Here is a 19,953-nt window from a genome sequence, read left to right as displayed (position 1 = left end):
CTGATACGCTTAATCTGATGGTGTGATTTTCTTTAAGATCGTATGACTTTTAGGGGGTATTTCCCCCTATTTTCTAAAATGAGGCAAATTTTCTCAGGCTCGCACCTTTTGACGTGTAAGACTAATCTTGATGAAATTTATATATTTAAAATCAGCATTAAAATGCAATTCTTTTGATGTAACTATTGGCATCAAAATTCCATTTTTTAGAGTTTTGGTTACTATTGAGCCGGGTCACTCCTTACTACAGTTCGTTACCACGAACTGTTTGACCAAAAAATCGCAGGGCAACTAGGTTTCCTCCACCGTTCCCTTTTTTCTCAAAATCATTCGATCAAAACTATGAGAAAGCCATTTAGCCAAAAAAAATAAAATAAACTTGCAAATTTCGTGTTAATTATTCCTCTGCGGGGAGCCAAAATCAAAACATGCATGATTCAAAAATGTTCAGAAATTAAATAAAAAAAACAAGTTTTTTTAGCTGAAAGTAAGGAGCGACATTAAAACTTAAAACCAACAGAAATTACTTCGTATATGAAAGGGGCTACTTCCTCATCAACACCCCGCTCTTTACGCTAAAGTTTTTTACTGTTTTAGAAAGCAGAGTTGAGAGAAAGAGTCAAACTTTAGCGTAAAGAGCGGGTCGTTGAAGAGGAAGCAGCCCCTTTCATATACGAAGTAATTTCTGTTCATTTTAAGTTTTAATGTCGCTCCTTTCTTTCAGCTAAAAAAACTTGTTTTTTTTAAGCAGAAAATAAAATGGATGTCAAGACAGAATGTTTACAAACAAAAATTCAAATTCTTTTATTTTCTCTTTTTACACTCTCTCTTTCGCTCTCTTTTCTCAAATAGAGAACTATAATCAGCAAGAAATCATTTAGAGCAATAAAAAGATTAACATCGATTGCGTGTTTTAATCTTCATAGTACTGATAAAGAAAAATCGTAATCAGTATCATAATTGATAAGGCCAAGGAGGCTAATGTTAGTCTTTCAAATGGCGCATATTGTGCATTTTCTAATCATTGGAATTATTTTCAATTTTGTCACAGCAGTAGGTTAGTAATATCTTTCTGCATAATGATCTGCGCGGCAGATGCTTTAATTCATAAGAATATAAGGGGGAGGGGTAAAGTGAACCTGTAAAAATCTAAGAGGTAGGCAACAGGCTATAGTGACTTTTAGACTTATTTCAACAAATATACTAATTAGCTCCCCCTTCATCCCCCCAAAAATTGAGATGCCAGCAATGTGGCTTTGACATGTTGCGGCTTATTCCAGGGAAGACTATCAGACTTTCGAAATTTAAAACCATAGATTGAATAATTTTAATTATATTAACACCAGTTTCTAAATAAAATAAACGAAGGGAGTAGAAAAAAACAATGAAAAAATGAACGGACAATGTAAACATAAATAATGCCAACTACAGCGGGATTAATATAACACAAAAAAGAGCAAACCTTAAATGTGAAAAAAATCATCATTTGGGTTAATACTGACCCATTTTTTGTATACTTTCTGTAAGGACAAGCGCACCATACTTATGCTTGCAACTAAAAGCTGCCGACCCAGGTTGGAAGTGTACTCAAGAGGAGATGTCTGACAATTCAGTGTAAATATATTTCCCTGCAGTCTTGGTCCCAGGAGTGTGTTGCTCTCCCTTTAAAAACAAAAAAAGGAGAAAATTCACACACACAATGTATCTTTCACGCACGAAAAGCTTTGTTTTGGCTATGTAAAATTCACTAGTAAAAAAAAAGAGTGAAATAATTACTTATAAATTTCAAATATCTTTATAAATGGTAAACATCTTTTCTGTCGTTCTTTTTCCTGTTGTGTGTTTTCTCTATACAGTTGAAAACGTAAAAACATCGATTTGATCTATTTAAACTGTTCATACTGATAAATATAGACGACTTTTATTGAGTAAATTTGAATTTGCACACAGACATGCAAGTGCTGCAAAAGAAAAAATTATATTTTAAAAAATACACTTTGTCAATTCTTGTAAAGTGTAAGTTACAGGGGGACGAGGAGCGTGGCATCCACCCTCATGCAAATAGTAATTAATTTTCTCATTTCGACAATATTAGCAGCAAACGATCCAAATTCATTATCAAAACGTTATTATTTATATCTAAATATACAAGCAAACGCCATGCATTTTCGAACACTTTTATTTTTGGATGATGGTACAAGTGTATTTTTAATTGGCCAACACAGCATAAATAAGGCGATCTATGCAACAATAATAAAGAGTTTTCTATCTTTCTGTTTTAAGGGCAATATTTCCAACATTTAAACTTATGCACGGCCTCATATCTCAGATTATTAATTTTTGAAATCGTGAAAAAACGTACTTCAAGTGTTCCAGCAGCTTAAAACCGAAATATAGGACAAAGTGATAACCAAAGCTGCAAAACGTTATAACAGCCTAAAAAAACAACAAAGAAACTACATTGGTCAAATGTATCCTAATCGAAATTTCTTAACATTTGATTTAACCTCATAGATTGTTTGGATGAGAAATTTTTTGGAGAGATCCTTTCTCCATCTCTCGTAACATTTCTATAAGTGCCCGCAATATACGTTGAAGACAGTGCTAGTTTTAACTATGTAAAATTTTAAATATGTAATTTTAAATATGTAAATAAATTTCTAAGCAAAAGTTTCAGTTTACGGGATACTAATCCTTCTCTCATCTGCTAGGGAAACATTATGCCAGCACAAAATTGACAATAAGGTGGCTCGCACTGACAATTACAAAAGAAGAAGAGAAATTGAAATCTGACTTGTTCGCTAGAGAACACATCTAGTAAATCATCTGAGTCAACGTTCTAGCGTTGCCTATAGTAAAGGCCATAAGGCTTCAATGTTTTATTCTGTTTTCCCAGAGGCACTTCATATGGAAGGGTCGCATAAACTTTGGAAAGGGCTCATTCGATTGGAAACCAGAAATTCTTGTATCCTTTTCAAGGGTCAAAAGTGACCGAAGGCCGACCCCCCCCCCACGTCCTCTTTTCCAGGAATGCATCCAAACAAAACTTTAAAATAGTCATTTTATTTCAAATAGTCCAAAGATCTGATAACAAAAACTCCGGTGTCGACACAACCCCCAAAACCCGGGGGGAAACGTTTTAATTCTCGAAGACATATAAGGTCTTTTGGAAGGTCTGGTCGTATACAATTCGGATGGACTCATTTGATTAAAAATTGAAAGCTCTAGTTCCCTTTTTCAGAGTCAAAAGTGATCGAAGGGCAAGAAAACCCCCACCCCACGGCCTCTTTTCCCAAATGCATAAGATAGAAATTTGAGATAGTCATTTTGTTCAAAATAGTTCATAGATCAGATAACAAAATCTTTGGGGTCCATACCCCCCCCCCCCGAAGCCCGGGGGCAATTGTTGTAAGCTATGTCCTGGGGCCACATAAGATTTTTACGGAAGGGTTGGTCGGATAAACTTCAGAGGGGGCTCATTTGATTGGAAATTGAAAGTTCAAGTACCCCCCCCCCACAGCCTCTTTTCGGCAAATGCATCTAATCAAAATGCTGAGATACTCATTTTGTTCAAAAGTGTCCAAAGATGATATTACAATTCCTTTTGGGGTTGACACAACCCCGCAAAGTCCGGGAGTATGGGTTTTAAGTTCTAAATTGGTGACATACAAGAATTTTATATAAGGGATGATCATTCAAACTTTGGAGGATGCTCATTTTATTGGAAACTGTAAGTTCTAGTTCTCCATTTTAAGAGTCAAGGGTGATCGGAGAGCCAAAGACCCCCACACCTTCTTTTCCCCAAATGTATCAAATCGAAATTTTAAGATGAGCATTTTGTTCAAAATAGTCCAAAGATTATATAACAATACCTTTGGGGTTGACGCAACCCCTAAAGCCCGGGGACAAGGGTCGTAAATTATGCTCTGGGTATATAAGGTACTTTTGGAAAAAGAAGACAGAATGAACTTTGGAGGAGGCTCATTTGATTGGAAATGAAAGTTCTAGTTCCTTTTCAAGAGTCAAAAGTGGTCAGTGGCTAAATAGTTCCAAACCACGCCCTCTTTTGCCCAAATGCATCTGATCGAACTTTTGAGGTAGGTATTTTGTTAAATATACCCCAAAGATCCTTAAGCAATGCCTTTGGAATTGACAGACCCCCCCCTCTCTCAAGGCCCAGAGGAAAGTTATGCCTCAGGAACATATCAGGTTCTTAAGGAAGGGGTATTCGTTTATATTTTGTAAGAGGCTTATTTGATTGGAAATGGAACGTTCTAGTTCCTTTTGAGAGTCAGAAGCGATATGAGGAAAACTAGCCCTCCCCTCTTCGCCCTCATAAACACCAAAACAAGAAGAACAATAGGGAATTTCTCAAGACAGTGAGAAACAAATTATAATGAATATTTCGGCCCTATGTCCAAGGGCCGTCCTCAGCAATACAAAAATATATAAGAAGAAACAACTTACAACAGGATAAAATCAATAAAACTAAAATGACAAATTTTTCAAAACAGTCCCAGCATCCGTACCTCAGCAAAGTTCAACCAGGACTGATAAGTAAACTGTGATAAAACGAGGCAATTCATTGAAATGAAAAAGAATGATTTAAAAACACGTTTTTAATGCCAGCCTTACTTTTTTGGCTGCTGATCTCATAGGTCTATTTGTCACAGGTTCTGTATTCATATCTACTGGGTTTTTTTTATAATATTTTGTAAGGTCATTTTAGTTAAATTTGTGGATAGAGCGTTTAGTGAATATTCGCCCAAGCCCTATTTAAGGAAATATTATTGTCAATCTTAAGTCTGGTTTCAATTGCTTCTCGAACTACTTGCTTTATGCCTAGGTCATTGCTAAAAATGGCAGATTCTTCAAAAAAGTATTTTGTGGCTAGGATTTTCAAAACATGGCTGCTTGAAGCAGAATCAAAAGAAACAGAAGTAATATTACAATTCAGAGCTTTGGTAATACCATCCTTGTGCTGTTGTAGGCGTTTCTCGAAATTCTTCGTCGCTCTTTACGTTTCTTTCGCCCTCTTTTCTCCAAATGTATCTGATCGGAATTTTGACATAATTGCAACATATTTACCAAATTGCCATAAATAGTTCATTAGCAGAGACATGCCAGATATATAAATTTCACTTGTTGCAAAAGTGTTCATAAATTATAATTTATAGAAGAATAAAACTCAATAAAATATCTTGTTTTTTGGAAGTGTGGGGACTAAAACAAGATTGTGGTTGGTTGAACCTATACCTTCGCAGTACACAATTAAATTCTTTCAATTCAAAATATTTTCTTGTTACAAAATATATTCCCCTATAATTATTTTTCCAGAGAAACATATTCCTTGGTAGGGTATTAGAGATTAATTTCTATATAATTCAGTATGGGATCATAGGATATTTAAAAAAAACTATCTTGCACTTTTCCTAAATTGCATTGTTTAAAACTATAGTAAAGTGATAGCTATCAAAGTCAAAAACGAAACAATTTTGAATTACTATATTTGTTCTCAAATGTGGCATTGATCCTATTCATTGGTTAGTCTTTCAATGCTTTCTGAAGATAATAAATAAAAAAAAAAAACTAATTTTTTTTAGCTGAAAGTAAGGAGCGACATTAAAACTTAAAACGAACAGAAATAACTCCGTATATGAAATGAGTTGTCCCCTCCGCAATCCCTCGCTCTTTACGCTAAAGCTTTAAATTGTTTTAAAAAGTAGAATTGTGGCAAAGAGTCAACTTTAGCGTAAAGAGCGAGGGATTGCGGAGGGGACAACTCATTTCATATACGGAGTAATTTCTGTTCGTTTTAAGTTTTAATGTCGCTCCTTATTTTCAGCTAAAAAAAATAGTTTTTTTTTTTATTTAATTTCTGAACGTTTTTGAATTAATGCATGTTTGGTGTTGGCTCTCCGCACATAAATTATTAAAATGAAATTTGTATATTAATTCTTTTTTGGCTAAATGGCTTTCTCTTAGTTTTGATCAGACGATTTTGAGAAATAAGGGTGGAGAAGGAGGCCTAGTTGCCCTCCAATTTTTCGGTTACTTAAAAAGGCAACTAGAACTTTTAATTTTTAACGAACGTTTTTATTGGTAAAAAATATACGTAACTTAAGAATTAACTTACGTAACAAACTTTCATAACCTTATATTTTTATTATGTATACGAGGGGATTTGTACCCTCGTTAATACCTCGCTCTTTACACTAAATCGTAAGTTTTGTCCCAATTCTTTAAGAATGACCCCTTAAAGAATAAATAGTTGAAATTACTAAAAATACTTTAGCATAAAGAGCAAGTATTTATCTCCTCCTAAGTACCTCGCTCTTTATGCTAAAGTATTTTAGAACCCCTCATATGCGTAATAATCTCTGTTCGTTTTAAGTTTCAATGCTACTTCTTCCTTTCATTTGAAAAAACGTTTTCATGTTTATTTTTCATTGTTTTCTTATAGTAATGCTAGAGAATCCTGCGCCCTTGTCATTGAATTTTTCTTCCCCATGACAGATTCCTCCAAGGAAAGATCCTCCAACATAGCCCCCTCTCCTCAGCCCCACCCTCAAACAAAATAAAATCCCCCTGAAAACGTATGTACACTTCCCAATAACCATTACTATATGTAAACACTGGTCAAAGTTTGTAACTTTCAGCCCCTCCCCAAGGGATAGTGGGGGAGTAAGTCATCCCCGAATACATAGTTATTATGGTTTTCGACTATGCTGAACAAAATGGCTATCTCAAAATTTTGATCCGTTGACTTTGGGAAAAAAATGAGCGTGGGAGGGGGCCTAGATGCCCTCCAATTTTTTGGTCACTTAAAAAGGGCACTAGAACTTTTCATTTCCGTTAGAATGAACCCTCTTGCGACATTCTAGGACCACTTGGTCGATACGATGACCCCTGGGGAAAAGAAAAAAAAACAACAAACAAACAAATAAACACGCACCCGTGATTTGGCTTCTGGCAAAAAATACAAAATTCTACATTTTTGTAGATAGGAGCTTGAAACTTCTACAGTATGGTTCTCTGATACGCTGAATCTGATGGTGTCATTTTCGTTAAGATCCTACGACTTTTAGGGGGTGTTTCCCCCTATTTTCCTAAATAAGGCAAATTTTCTCAGGCTCGTAACTTTTGATGGGTAAGACTAAACTTGATGAAACTTATATATTCAAAATCAGCATTAAAATGCGATTCTTTTGATGTAGCTATTGATATCAAAATTCAATTTTTTAGAGTTTTGGTTACTATTGAGCCGGGTCGCTCCTTACTACATTTTCGTTACCACGAACGGTTTGATATCATAGGTCAATGTTCTACATCCTCTGTTGATTCATTGATTTTAAATACGTTATTTATCAGATGATCATTTATTTATTTACCAAATTTTTGGAAGAGCCATCTTGAGCAAAATAATTGAAAAGTCAAATAACTATGCCTCTGGAGATGACAACCCCCCCCCCACAGCCCCAGGGTCAACTGTTGTACGCTGTATAAGTTGCCCATTGCTTATTCACAAGGTTGGTTATTGAGAAAAGTGGGTATATTTGATCTTGATTCTGCAAAATACTATAGGTATTAAGGTAAAACCGTTGGAAAATGTTGCGGGGGTGTCATTAATACTACAGAGACATGAAAAACTAGATAAATATTCAGTATATCGACCAATAAAAAAAAACATTGGCAATCAAAAATGGCCAGAAATTAAATTTTAAAAAACTTCCGAAATAGGTGTTTGTCAAAGAAAAGTAAAGAACCGTATTAAACTTAAGTCTAGTAGAAGCAAGTTTATATCATAATACAATTCAACAATTCGATAGGTAACTAATAAATTATAATCGTATACTTTTAAGACTAAGACGTGAAAAACTGTAGAAATATTCATTTTATAAAACAATAAAAAAAACTTTGGTAGTAAAAACGAACAGAATGGGCGTAAAAACAGGCATAAAAATAAGGAGCAATGCGGCTCAATAGAAACGCTAATAAGCAGAGTCTTGATAACAATAGAAACAGCAAAAGAATCGAATTTTGATGCTAACTCAAATTGCGTAAAATGTATCAAATTTAATGGTACCCATCAAAAGGTACAACCCAGCGAAAATTTGCTCAAATTTTTAAAAAAGGGGGAGAACAGCCCCTAGGGAATTAAGTAGTGTTAATGAAAATTACTCCGACAGATTCAGCATGCCAGAGAACCCTACTGTAGAGGTTTTTAAGCTCCTATGTACGAAAATGTGGAAATTTGCACTTTTTGCCGGAAGAAAGATCACGGATGCGTGTTTATTCCTTTGTTTGTTTTTTTCCCAGGGGTGATCACATATCAAACCAGTAATCGTAGAAGATCAGGAGAGGGCTCATTTGATCGGAAATTAAAAGTTCTAGTACCCTTTTAAGTTAGGCGCCCTTTCATTTTTTCACCAAAGTCACCCGGTCAAAATTTTTAGATAGCCATTTTGTTCAGTATAGTCAAAAAATCTAATATCTATGTCCTTGAGGATGACTTATACCCCCCCATAGTCACCGGAAGAAGGGCTGCAAGTTATGCCCATTGTTTGTATATAGTATTGGGAAGTATACAGACTTTTTAGGGGGATTTTTCTGGAGGGGGGTATGTCGGAGGATCTTTCGATGGAGGAAATTTTCCTGAGGGATGGGAATTTTCCATGCAGGGACAGCCGCGTTTCAGAAATTAAATATAAAAAAGTTTTGCTAGCTGAAAGTAAGGAGCAACATTAAAGCTTAAAACGAACGGAAATTATTACTTATATGATGGGGATCACGCCCTCGTTAATTCTTTGACGCTAAAGTTCACATTTTGTCCCAATTCTTTAAGAACGACTCCTGAATCACAAAGACCGTTTAGTTGGAATGAATAGCTCTTTTGAAAGTACTAAAAAACCCTTAGCGTACAGAGCGAAGTATTGAAAAGGGGGCAACTCCCTCGTATGCGTAATAATTTTTATGTTGCTTCTTATTTTCAGAAAGCTTTTTTTTTGTTTAACCAATGAAAGTAAAGAGCTATACTGAACTCAAGACCAGTAGAAAATAATTATTATTGTTAAAACTCAAAACGACCAGTAGTTACTAACAAACAGTTCGTGGTAACGAACTGTAGTAAGAAGCGACCCGGCTCAATAGTAACCGAAACTCTAAAAAACGGAATTTTAATACCAATAGTTGCATCAAAAGAATCACATTTTAGTGCTGATTTTACATAAATATATATATATATATATATATATATATATATATATATATATATATATATATATATATATATATATATATATATATATATATATATATATATATATATATATATATAAATATATATATATATATATATATATATATATATATATATATATATATATATATATATATATATATATATATATATATATTTATATATATATATAAGTTTTATCAAGTTTAGTCCTACCCATCAAAAGTTACGAGCCTGAGAAAATTTGCCTTATTTTAGAAAATAGGGAGAAACACACCCTCAGCGTATCAGATTATCAGAACCCTACTGTAGAAGGTTCAAGCTCCTATCTACAAAATGTGGAATTTTGTATTTTTTGCCAGACGACAGATCACGGATGCGTGTTTATTTATTTGTTGTTTTTTTTTCAGGGATGACCGTATCGACCCAGTGGTCCTAGAATGTTGCAAGAGGGTTCATTTTAACGAAAATTATAAGTTCTGGTGCCCTTTGAAGTGACCAAAAATTGGAGGGCACCTAGGCCCCCTCACACGCTCATTTTTCCCAAAAATCACTGAATTAAAATTTTGAGATAGCCACTTTTGATCAGCACTGGTTTTTTCCCCAGAAGCACTTCAAATGCAAGGGGTTGTGGTAAAACATTCGAAAGGGGCTCATTCAATTGTGAATCGGAAGTTCTAGTGTCCTTTCTAAGAGTCCTGGAAAAGACGTTTTTCAAAGAAAAGTAAAGGCCATATTAAACGTAAGATCAGCATAAATAAAAACTTATAATAATTCCGGCTCAAAATAACCAGAAATCAAACAGTTCGTGGTAACGAACTGTAGTAAGGAGCGATCCGGCTCAATAGTAAACGAAATATACATCAAAACAATCAGATTTTCATGCTGATTTTAAATATATAAGTTTCATCAAATTTAGTCTTTGTCATCAAAAGTTACGAGCCTGAAAAAATTTGCCATATTTTAGAAAATAGGGGAAAACACCCCTTAAAATTCACAGAATCTTAACGAAAATCACACCATCGCATTTGGCGTATCAGAGAACCCTACAGCAAAATTTTGAAGCTCCTATCTATAAAATTGTGGAATTTCGTATTTTTTGCCAGAAGACAAATCACGGGTGCGTGTTTATTTGTTTTTTTTTTGTTTTTTTTTTTCTTTTCTTTTCCCCAGGGGTCATCGTATCGACCATCGGGTCTTAGAATGTCGCAAGAGGGCTCATTCTAACAGAAATGAAAAGTTCTAGTGCCCTTTTTAAGTGACCAAAAAAATTGGAGGGCACCTAGGCCCCCTCCCACGCTCATTTTTTCTCCAAAGTCAACATATCAAAATTTGAGATAGCCATTTTGTTCCGCATAGTCAAAAACCATAATAACTATGTCTTTGGGAATGACTTACTCCCCCACAGTCCCTGGGGGAGGTACTGCAAGTTACAAACATCGACCAGTGTTTACACATAATAATGGTTATTGGGAAGTGTACAGTCGTTTTCAGGGGATTTTTTTTTGGTTTTGGGGGTGGGGTCGAGGGGAGGGGGCTATTTTTACTAATTTTACTAATAATTTACTAATAAAAACATTCATTAAAATTAAAATTTATAGTTGCCTTTTTATGTAACCGAAAAATTGCAGGGCAACTAGGCCTCCTTCCCCACCCCTTATTTCTCAAAATCGTCTGATCAAAACTAAGAGAAAGCCATTTAGCCAAAAAAGGAATTAATATGCAAATTTCATTTTAATAATTTATGTGTGGAGAGCCAAAATCAAATATGCATTAATTCAAAAACGTTCAGAAATTACATAAAAAAAACTAGTTTTTTTTAACTGAAAGTAAGGAGCGACCTTAAAACGAACAGAAATTACTCCGTATATGAAATGGGTTGTCCCCTCCACAATCCCTCGCTCTTTACGCTAAAGTTTGACTCTTTGCCACAATTCTGCTTTTTAAAACAATTAAAAGTTTTAGCGTAAAGAGCGAGGGATTGCGGAGGGGACAGCCCATTTCATATACGGAGTAATTTCTGCTCGTTTTAAGTTTTAATGTCGCTCCTTACTTTCAGTTAAAAAAACTAGTTTTTTTTATGTAATTACTATTAAAGAATGGACGAAACCCAAACCAAACAGAAATTAAATGAACAATCATAGTACATAAACATGCAACAGATACTAATATAAATGAATAAATAAATCTTAAAAGGAGTGAAACTTAAATTGAATATGCAAATCAAGCTTAAAGTGAACAAAAATTATTTACTTTTATAAAAATAAATGACACCCAAAACGAACAGAAAATAAATAAACAATCATAGAAAACAAACAAACAACAGGTACCAATATAAATAAATTGGTAATTCTAAAACGAGTAAAACTTACATTAAATGTTCAAATCAAGCTTAAATCAAGCAAAATTCACTGCAAACAGAGTTTGGTTACTGCCCCCTTCCGTAACTATAGAAGTCTAAGGCCTACTGCGTCATTGGCGCTTTACTGAAAACTATATTGGTCTTGAATGATCTTGGACAGAAGTAATAAAATTAGACTAAATATTTTATTTTTATTGATATTAATTGCCGAAAGCTCATCAGATCAAGATTTTATTTATTTTCAGTAAAGCGTCAATTACGCATTAGGCTTTAGACTCTTAGAGTTAGGGAAGCAGAACTAATAAGACTAAGCTGAATATTTTATATGTAATAATATTAATTGCAGAAAACTCATTTGTTCAAAATTTTATTTCATTGTAATACCTTTTTTTTTATTTTCAATGTTGTGCTGCGCAATGTGTCTCGAACAGACCTTGGAGAAAATAAGTAAAATGAACTAATAATACCAAAGAAATTGAGAGAACTAATAATATTTGTAATATAATTTGTTTTCAGTAAGGCACTAAAGACGCAGTAGACTTTAGACTTTTTTAAGTTAGGGATCGGAGCAGTAGCCAAATTCTTGTTTGTAGTGATTTTGTTCGTTTTAAGCTAGGGCTGCATATTCAATAAAGCTTTACCGATTTTGAAATTTATTTATTCATTTATATTAGTACCTGTTGTGTGTTTCTTTGCTATGATTGTTTATTTTATTTCTTTTCGTTTTGGGTTTCATTGTGTTGCGAGAGCAACACTTTGGTTTTGTCGTGTTTTTTTTTCCTAGCTTATTTCAGCTTATTCCTAGAAAGTGGTAAGGGTCTAAACTCTGCGGTTTTTACAGAAAATGTGGACTTTAGTCCGGATTGATGAATATGACTTTGTATTTTGGAAAGCTTCGTAGAGCTCTTGCCTGGGGGCAAAAAGGATGGTATTTACTTGTCCTTGAGCCAGAGCCTATAGTGTGTGAAGTGACTTGGAATTTTACAGCCTATATGAGAGAGAACTATCTGAAGTTATGCAGTGAAGCTTTTGTTTCATTAAACCATGTTTCTGCTTTCGAGTGGAAAGCTCCGTTCTAGCAAGCAAGCAGGCAGGCACCAGTTTCAAATTAAAGATGGACTAAAATCTATAAGTGTTAAGCATATGCGGAAGTTACCCAGCCCCACAGCCAATATATCTTCTTTGAGTGATAAATAGAAAAAATTACAGAAATAAAAAGTGGGGACCGAAAGTGCTGCCATCTATTGTTTCTACCCATTTCATTTCTTGTTTCTACCCATTTATCATTCGTTTTTCGAACTTGGGATTGCGGTAGAGAAATGGTACCAGATGCAATTCTTAAACTTCAAAGTTCTCTCGTTGCTAAAGAAATTAGAGTTTATCCTTTGCTCCTTTCTCAGTGGTGACGTCATAAACTTTGCCTACGGCAAAAAAGTCAACTTTTGAACTAAGACAGATAGATTTATTTTCTCTTGATGAGCTGATCAAAGTATATGTCATCCATTTTTTGGTAGAAAAATTCCTTCATGAGATATACCAGTTTGAAAGTTTAAAGGGGTTGAAAACTTCAGGAGTAAGGTACATACTGAAACCAAAAATAGGCCGATACCAATTGTGAGACATATAGGGGAGTTTTAAGCAAAAGTCGGCTGTTAGCTCAGAATCATCTTCAACAAGGAGGGGCTCGCAGCTTTTGCTACTTGATATACCTATTATTTGGTTCCGGTGTATTTGATGGTAAGACCAGTTTGGTTCCGGCGGTAAGACATGTCGGGGACTTGTAAGTAATAATCGGCTACTATTCTATAATTGTAAGTACAATCATCTTAGCGATGAGAGGTTTGTAACTTTTGATAGTTGCAATGAGCGGTTTGCAATTTTTGTGAGTTGGTTTACCTAGTATTTATTTTAAGATCCTTACAGATTAATAACTTCAGTGTTTAATTGAAAAGAGGAAACAAAACCAAAGTGTTGCTCTCGGAACACTTTACTCGGCGAAGCCGAACAAAGGTTGCGGCAACACCTCATGTTGCCCATGCAACGTAGATCTAGTTTATTATTTAATAGTAATTTCTGGTCGTTTTGAGTTGGAATTACTATAGGTTTTTATTTCTACTGATCTTAAGTTTAATATAGCCTTTAATTTTCTTTGAAAAACTTTTTTTTCGGAAAATTTTTATAACTAACTAAACAGAAGCCACCAAAACTAAGTCAAATAACCTCGCAACCATGGATGAGATCTTTTACTTCATGTCAATTAAATGAATACAATCGACACAAACTTTTTAAACCCTTCATTTAGACACATTGAAAGAACATGCATGCTGACTAATGGTCTTCATAGTGCAGATACAGGTCTCCTGATTTTCCGTTTTCGGCCGGGAGTGCAATGAGTGGTTGGGGGCGAATTATCCGACGCTTCCCCTGTTTTCCCCCCAGATTTCTCCAGGAGCTCATTTAGGGCTGGGTCGACAGTGGCTGAGCTTACATAGCTATACCATTGACCCTCGTTCCGAACCAAATAACCAGCGATACCAGGACGCGAACCCCTGTCCTTAGAGTTTTAAGTCTAGCACGCTAACCCCTCGGTAAGGACGGCTAGTAAACACTAAAACTAGCTTAAAGTCTATGAAAATCTTTGGAGAAGTAGTCAAACTAGACGCTCCGGAGGAGGATTAATGAGAAGGAATAAACATGACAGATGAAGTTTCGTCACTATTTTTACCCTAAATTAGCTTAATGCTGCGGCAACTTTCAAGTAGCACAAATACAAGTAGTTATAAAATAAATGACATAAATTTACATACAGTTGATGTAAATTTTAATATAATTTATATTTTCTATTTGATTGCAGAAGAAGCCGAGAAAATATCCTTCACTTTGTCTCACTTGGAAGATGAATCGTTAAGCAACCTTCCTGACTTCAACTACTTTCAACGGAGGGCTTTCGAGAAAAAAGCTAAGGAGGGTTCAGATGGAACCTCTGCATCCCCAGGTGGAACAGCTTCAACTCCACCAACTGAACCTTGGTGTTACGAGTTTACCTGGCCTGGAACAGGTGGAATACAGAACCTGTCGCTCATCAACCTAGAATGCTCTTCTGGAAAGACAAATCCATGCTTTCAACCGTTTGTTTTTGGATGTAAGATTTGAATTTTTGCTTTTAATAACAACGTTCAAAAGACTAGATAAACAAAATATCTTGACCTTTTCAAATAAAAGAAAATTAGGTTTTTGTATAGACAAAATGAACAAGGCTAATGTTAGTCAATTTGTTTATTTTTGACCCACACAACACAACAGAAAGTAAATGTGTCAAAAATAAGAGAGGAAACAAAATAAAACTACATAATCAACCCAAAATTGGGATGATGGTGAGACAGTATAAACGACCAAAAATTACAACTAAGGATTTTCAATGCCTTGTCAGCGTGGTAAATTCACAAAAATATAGAAGGAAGGGGGGGGGGGGAAATAGATGCGTGTCAAAATCTACGGGACGTGGCAAAAAGTTTTTAACTTTTAAAGTGTATCAGGAACATATGATTAATTTGTATAATAATTTGTAACATATATCTGTTATAATTAATTGTAACATATAATTAATTTTATATAATTAATATATAATTTGTCATAATACAACCATGTGACAGTGTTAAAAGATAATAATGGACAAAGGCGTATTTCAGAACTATAAATGGCCATGACAAGCTTGAGCTTTTTAGGGGGGGGACTCAACCGAACAGTACTGCGTCTTAGGAAGCCACTCTCCCTAAAAGTTTGCGTCTATCATAGTCATTAAAGGAAAATGGATTGTATAGACCCCATGGTGTATTACCAGTAACAACCCTCTAGTGTTGCTAGTAGTGAAGGGCAATAAGCCTTCAGAAAAAGCCTTGAAAATTTTAGTGTTTTTTTAAGAGTCAATTGTGGTTGGAAAGCAATCAGCACCCTCCATTGCAACTTTTTTCCTAATAGACACGCATATCCTCCAGGGACAGTCGATCGAAACTTTGAGATGACCATTTTGTTCAAAATTGTCAGGCAAAGGTTCCAATAGATATGCCCGGAAATGACAAGACTCTCAAAAGCTTTGCAAGGGCCGTAAATAATATAAATTGGCAATGGCTGAAACATATATTTTATAATGCAAAAGGGGGGCTTGTGCAATATCCCGGCTACGGCTAAGGGTATTAAGTTGAAAATTTCGGGGAATGTTTTACTAATTAAGATACTATGCAATGGGGTTGTCAAAAGGGCTTATCTATCATATCTCTTGAATAGCTAAGGATATTAGTTAAAACTTCCATATGAATGTTTATCTAAATCCAAAGACACTATATGCATCCAAGCTGTCAATTGGTGCATTTACAGTATCCTGGGAGCAACTACAAGCATTAATCTGAATCTTTCAGGAAGTGTTAAGAGGGATGTTGAATTAATTCAATTGCACTATCTTCATCAGATTATCAAAATGGCGTATCTGCAATATCCAAGAAGGAGCTAAGTGCAATAAGTTCCTAGAAAATTTTGAGAGAGATGTTGAACCAAACAATAGCATCCGATTTAGCAAAATGGTGTATCTATAAAGTTTCAGGAACGGCTAAGGGTATCGAGTTCAAACTATCAGAGGATTTTGAGGGGGGGGGGGTTTAACTAAACCAAAATAAATTACGTAAATTTTGATTGTCAAAATGGGCTTATCTCCAATGTTTCAGACCAACTATAGGTATTAAGCTGAATGTTGAGGGACAAAATTGAACTAATTCAAAAGACATTATTTGGATCCAGGTAGTCAGAATTGTGCATCTGCAATATTTCTGGAACTGCTAGAGGTATTAAATACAAATTGTCAAGGAATATTGGATGGTATATGAAACTAAATCAAGATAAAATATGAATCGAGGTTGCAAAGAGGGTCAAAGTTTTTGACAAAAAGGGCAAGTTATCAATATTTTTATTTGCCATTGTATATTAAACAATTAGTCTAGTTTGATGAGTTAGATACACAGTTAATTTTCGAAAATGTTTGTTTTTCCTTTTAAATTCGTTCCTTTCAGAAGTATAGAAAATCAATTTATTTAAGAACCATTTATTTATTAGCCAATTCAACGTATTGCTTTTTTTTAATCTAACTTGTTCGTCAATTAATTCTGTATGTTTTTTACTATTTTGATGTTGTTTACTGTTTTAATAAATGTTTTGCTTACAACATTTTTGATTTTCTGGAAAAAATATTTTCCAGACTTAAATTTACTTGTTTATTTTGTTTTTATTTCGTTTTTGTTTTTTTACACTAAAGTACGAATTCGGCCAACTTCGGTTTGTTATAAACATTTTTTAGAAAGAGAAATCTAATATTAAAGAGAAATGTTTTGAAAGAAGTCAAAACATCACCCTGCATTTTTTGCTTGTTTATCCCCATTTATTTTTTTTCTCTCTCTGTTTGGTCATCTATATTCACTTCCCATTTAAACCCTTTGGGTGTTTTAAAAAATCCTACTATACGTGTGCATTTAAATCTCCGATCATCATTACAAGATTTGCTAGAAAATAAATGTTTTTACTTATGTTATGCCTTTTTTGGTGTCCATTTTTCGTTTAGTATACATTGTGCTGCTCGTGAATGCTTCATTGCCATGTTTGAATGGATATACGAGCTGTTTGGACCTCAAACTCTACCAATTAAACCAAGTAGGTAGCCAGAAAAATTGTTCTTGTCAACCTGTGCTTTTATAGATTTAGGAATCGTTTTCAAAGGACTTGGTTTTGGATAAAAGTAGAATGAACTTCCGTAGGTTCCAAATAACCACTTTGTGCATCCTCAAAATCTCTCTTCCTATTTTTGAACAGTGTTGAACCTATCTAAAGTAGCACCAGCTTTTTTTTGTTTAGATATGTTTACTTCTATGTTTTATTAAAGTTTGTTAAAGGGTAGCCATACATTCCATTCAGTTTATCTGCTGCTTAATCCCAAGTTTTCTCCTTTGAAATAAATAATCGTTTCCATCAAGAACAAAATGCAGAAAAATTTTTTAAAATGAAATATAGAACTGATACCCTTTAGTGACCAGCCTAAAATACCTTTCTAGGGGAGAACAACATGTTATCAGACAAAGAACCAGATCCAGAAGCACTAAAAGAACAGTGTTTAGAGTCTGGATGCCCAGTTCAACCTTGGAAAATTGCTTCGAAAAAGAAATGCATAAAGTATTCCTTCAGAATTGCAGGAGGTAAGTATTTTTTCTCTATTTTCTAGACATATTGCAGTGTTTCTTTAAAGTACCAGGTATATGAAACTAGAAACAGTTTCGGTCCCTTGGACTGTCTATTTATACCAAAATATTGCAATTTTCTAAGACTTCTTTTCGTTTGTTTCAATATTATGAGTTTTTAGGCCTGTTCCACATTTTCGTCAGTATTGCCACGCTGAGCTATGAAAATAAGCAAGAAAATGAATTAGATAAATTTGACAAGACCTTTCATTTGTAAAAATTCAAACATTAACAGTAAGTTCATTCCTTAGGACAGCTGCATCTTAAAACAAGAGCCAAGAGCTCATATAGCACTTGTTACGAGGCCGGAAGAGCCAAGAGCTCATATGGTATGAGCTTTGGCAAAATTCTAAGAATCAATAGATTTCTTTAAAAGGAAAGTCAGAGGCTTAATGCCGGTCGGAATTTTAAAAAAGAGGTCTGAGTCACGAGGTCCTTCTAAATATCAAAATTCATTAAGATCCGATCACCCACTCGTAAGTTAAAAATACCTCAATTTTTCTAATTTTTACTCTCCCTTCAGCCCCCCAGATGGTCGAATCGGGGAAAACGACTTTATCAAGTCAATTTGTACAGCTCCCTGACACGCCTACCAATTTTCATCGTCCTGGCACGTCCAGAAGCACCAAACTCGTCAAAGCACTGAACCCCACCCTCTAACTCCCCCAAAGAGAGCGGATCCAGTCTGGTTACGTCAGTCACGTATCTACGACATTTATAAGCATTTTCCAAGATTTCAGGTTTCCCCTCCAACTTCCTCCAATGTCAACAGATCTGGTCGGGATTTGAAATAAGAGCTCTGAGACATTTCCTTCTAAATATTGCATTTCATTAAGATCCGGTCACCCGATCTTAAGTTAAAATACCTCAGTTTATCTAATTTTTCAAATTAACACCCCCAGCTCCCCTAAAAAGGACGGATCCGTTCCAATCATGTCAATCACGTATCTATAACTTGTGCTTGCTCTTCACATCAAGTTTCATCCCGATCTCTCCACTCTAAGCTTTTTCCAAGATTTCAGGTTTCTAAGATTTCCTGTTTCCCCCTCCATCTCCCTCCAATGTCACCGGATCTGGTCGGGATTTAAAATGAGGGTTCTAAAGCACAAGATCCTTCTAAAGATCAAATTTCATTAAGATCTGATCACCCGTTCGTAAGTTACAAATACCTCATTTTTTCTAATTTTTCCGAATTAATCCCCCGTCAAACTCAACCAAAGAGAGCGGATCCAGTTCGGTTATTTCCGTCACATATCTTGGACTTATGCTTATTCTTCTCACCAAGTTTCATCCTGATCTCTCCGCTTTAAGCAGTTTCCAAGATTGCTGGTCCCCCCCCCCCAATCACACTAGATCCGGTCGGGATATAAAATAAGATATCTGAGTTACGAGGTCCTTCTAAATGTGAAATTTCATTACGATCCAATCACTCCTTCGTAAGTTAAAAATACCTCATTTTTTCTAATTTTTTAGAATTAACCCTCCCCCCCCCTAATTCACCCAAAGAAAACAGATCCGTTCCAGTTATGTATCACTTATCTATGACTTGTGATTATTTTCCCACCAAGTTTCATCCCCATCCCCCCACTCTAAGCGTTTTCCAATATTTTAGGTCCCCCCCCAACTCCCTGCAATGTCACCGGATCCAGTCAGGATTTAAAATAAGAGCTCTGAGACACGACATCCTTCCAAACATCAAATTTCATTAAGATCCGATCACTCCTTCGTAAGTTAAAAATACCTCATTTTTTCTAATTTTCAGAATTAACCCCCCCCCCAACTCCCCCAAAGAGAGTGGATCCATTCCGGTTATGTCAATCACGTATCTAGGACTTGTGATTATTTTTCCCACCAAGCTTATCCCGATCCCTCCAATATAAGCGTTCTCCAAGATTTTAGGCGCCCCCCCACTCCCCACAATGTCACCAGATCTGGTCGGGATTTCAAAAAAGAGCTCTGAGACACAATATCTTTTCAAATATGAAATTTTATTAAGATCCGATCACCAGTTCGTAAGTTAAAAATATTTAATTTTTTCTAATTTTTTCAATTTGACCGTCCCCTTACTCCCCCCCAGA

The 19,953-nt window shown here is 35.1% G+C and overlaps 1 protein-coding gene across 1 annotated transcript in view; it reads left to right on the top strand.

Moving 5' to 3' along the window:
* The first annotated feature begins 961 nt into the window (after positions 1-961).
* LOC136025266 (uncharacterized) overlaps positions 962-19,953 on the top strand; it is a 29,690-nt gene continuing 10,698 nt past the window's right edge. Inside the window, exons 1-3 of the mRNA XM_065701127.1 lie at positions 962-1,057; positions 14,455-14,742; positions 17,693-17,833. Of these exons, the coding sequence (XP_065557199.1) occupies positions 982-1,057; positions 14,455-14,742; positions 17,693-17,833 (505 nt within the window). The 5' untranslated portion in view covers positions 962-981. The remainder of the gene's footprint in view (positions 1,058-14,454; positions 14,743-17,692; positions 17,834-19,953) is intronic.

Source organism: Artemia franciscana, chromosome 3 (genome assembly GCF_032884065.1).
Source record: "Artemia franciscana chromosome 3, ASM3288406v1, whole genome shotgun sequence".
In the NCBI taxonomy this organism is placed as follows: Eukaryota; Metazoa; Arthropoda; class Branchiopoda; order Anostraca; family Artemiidae; genus Artemia; species Artemia franciscana.
The sequence above is the reverse complement of the archived record's forward strand: the minus strand, read 5'-3'. Positions and strand labels throughout refer to the sequence as shown.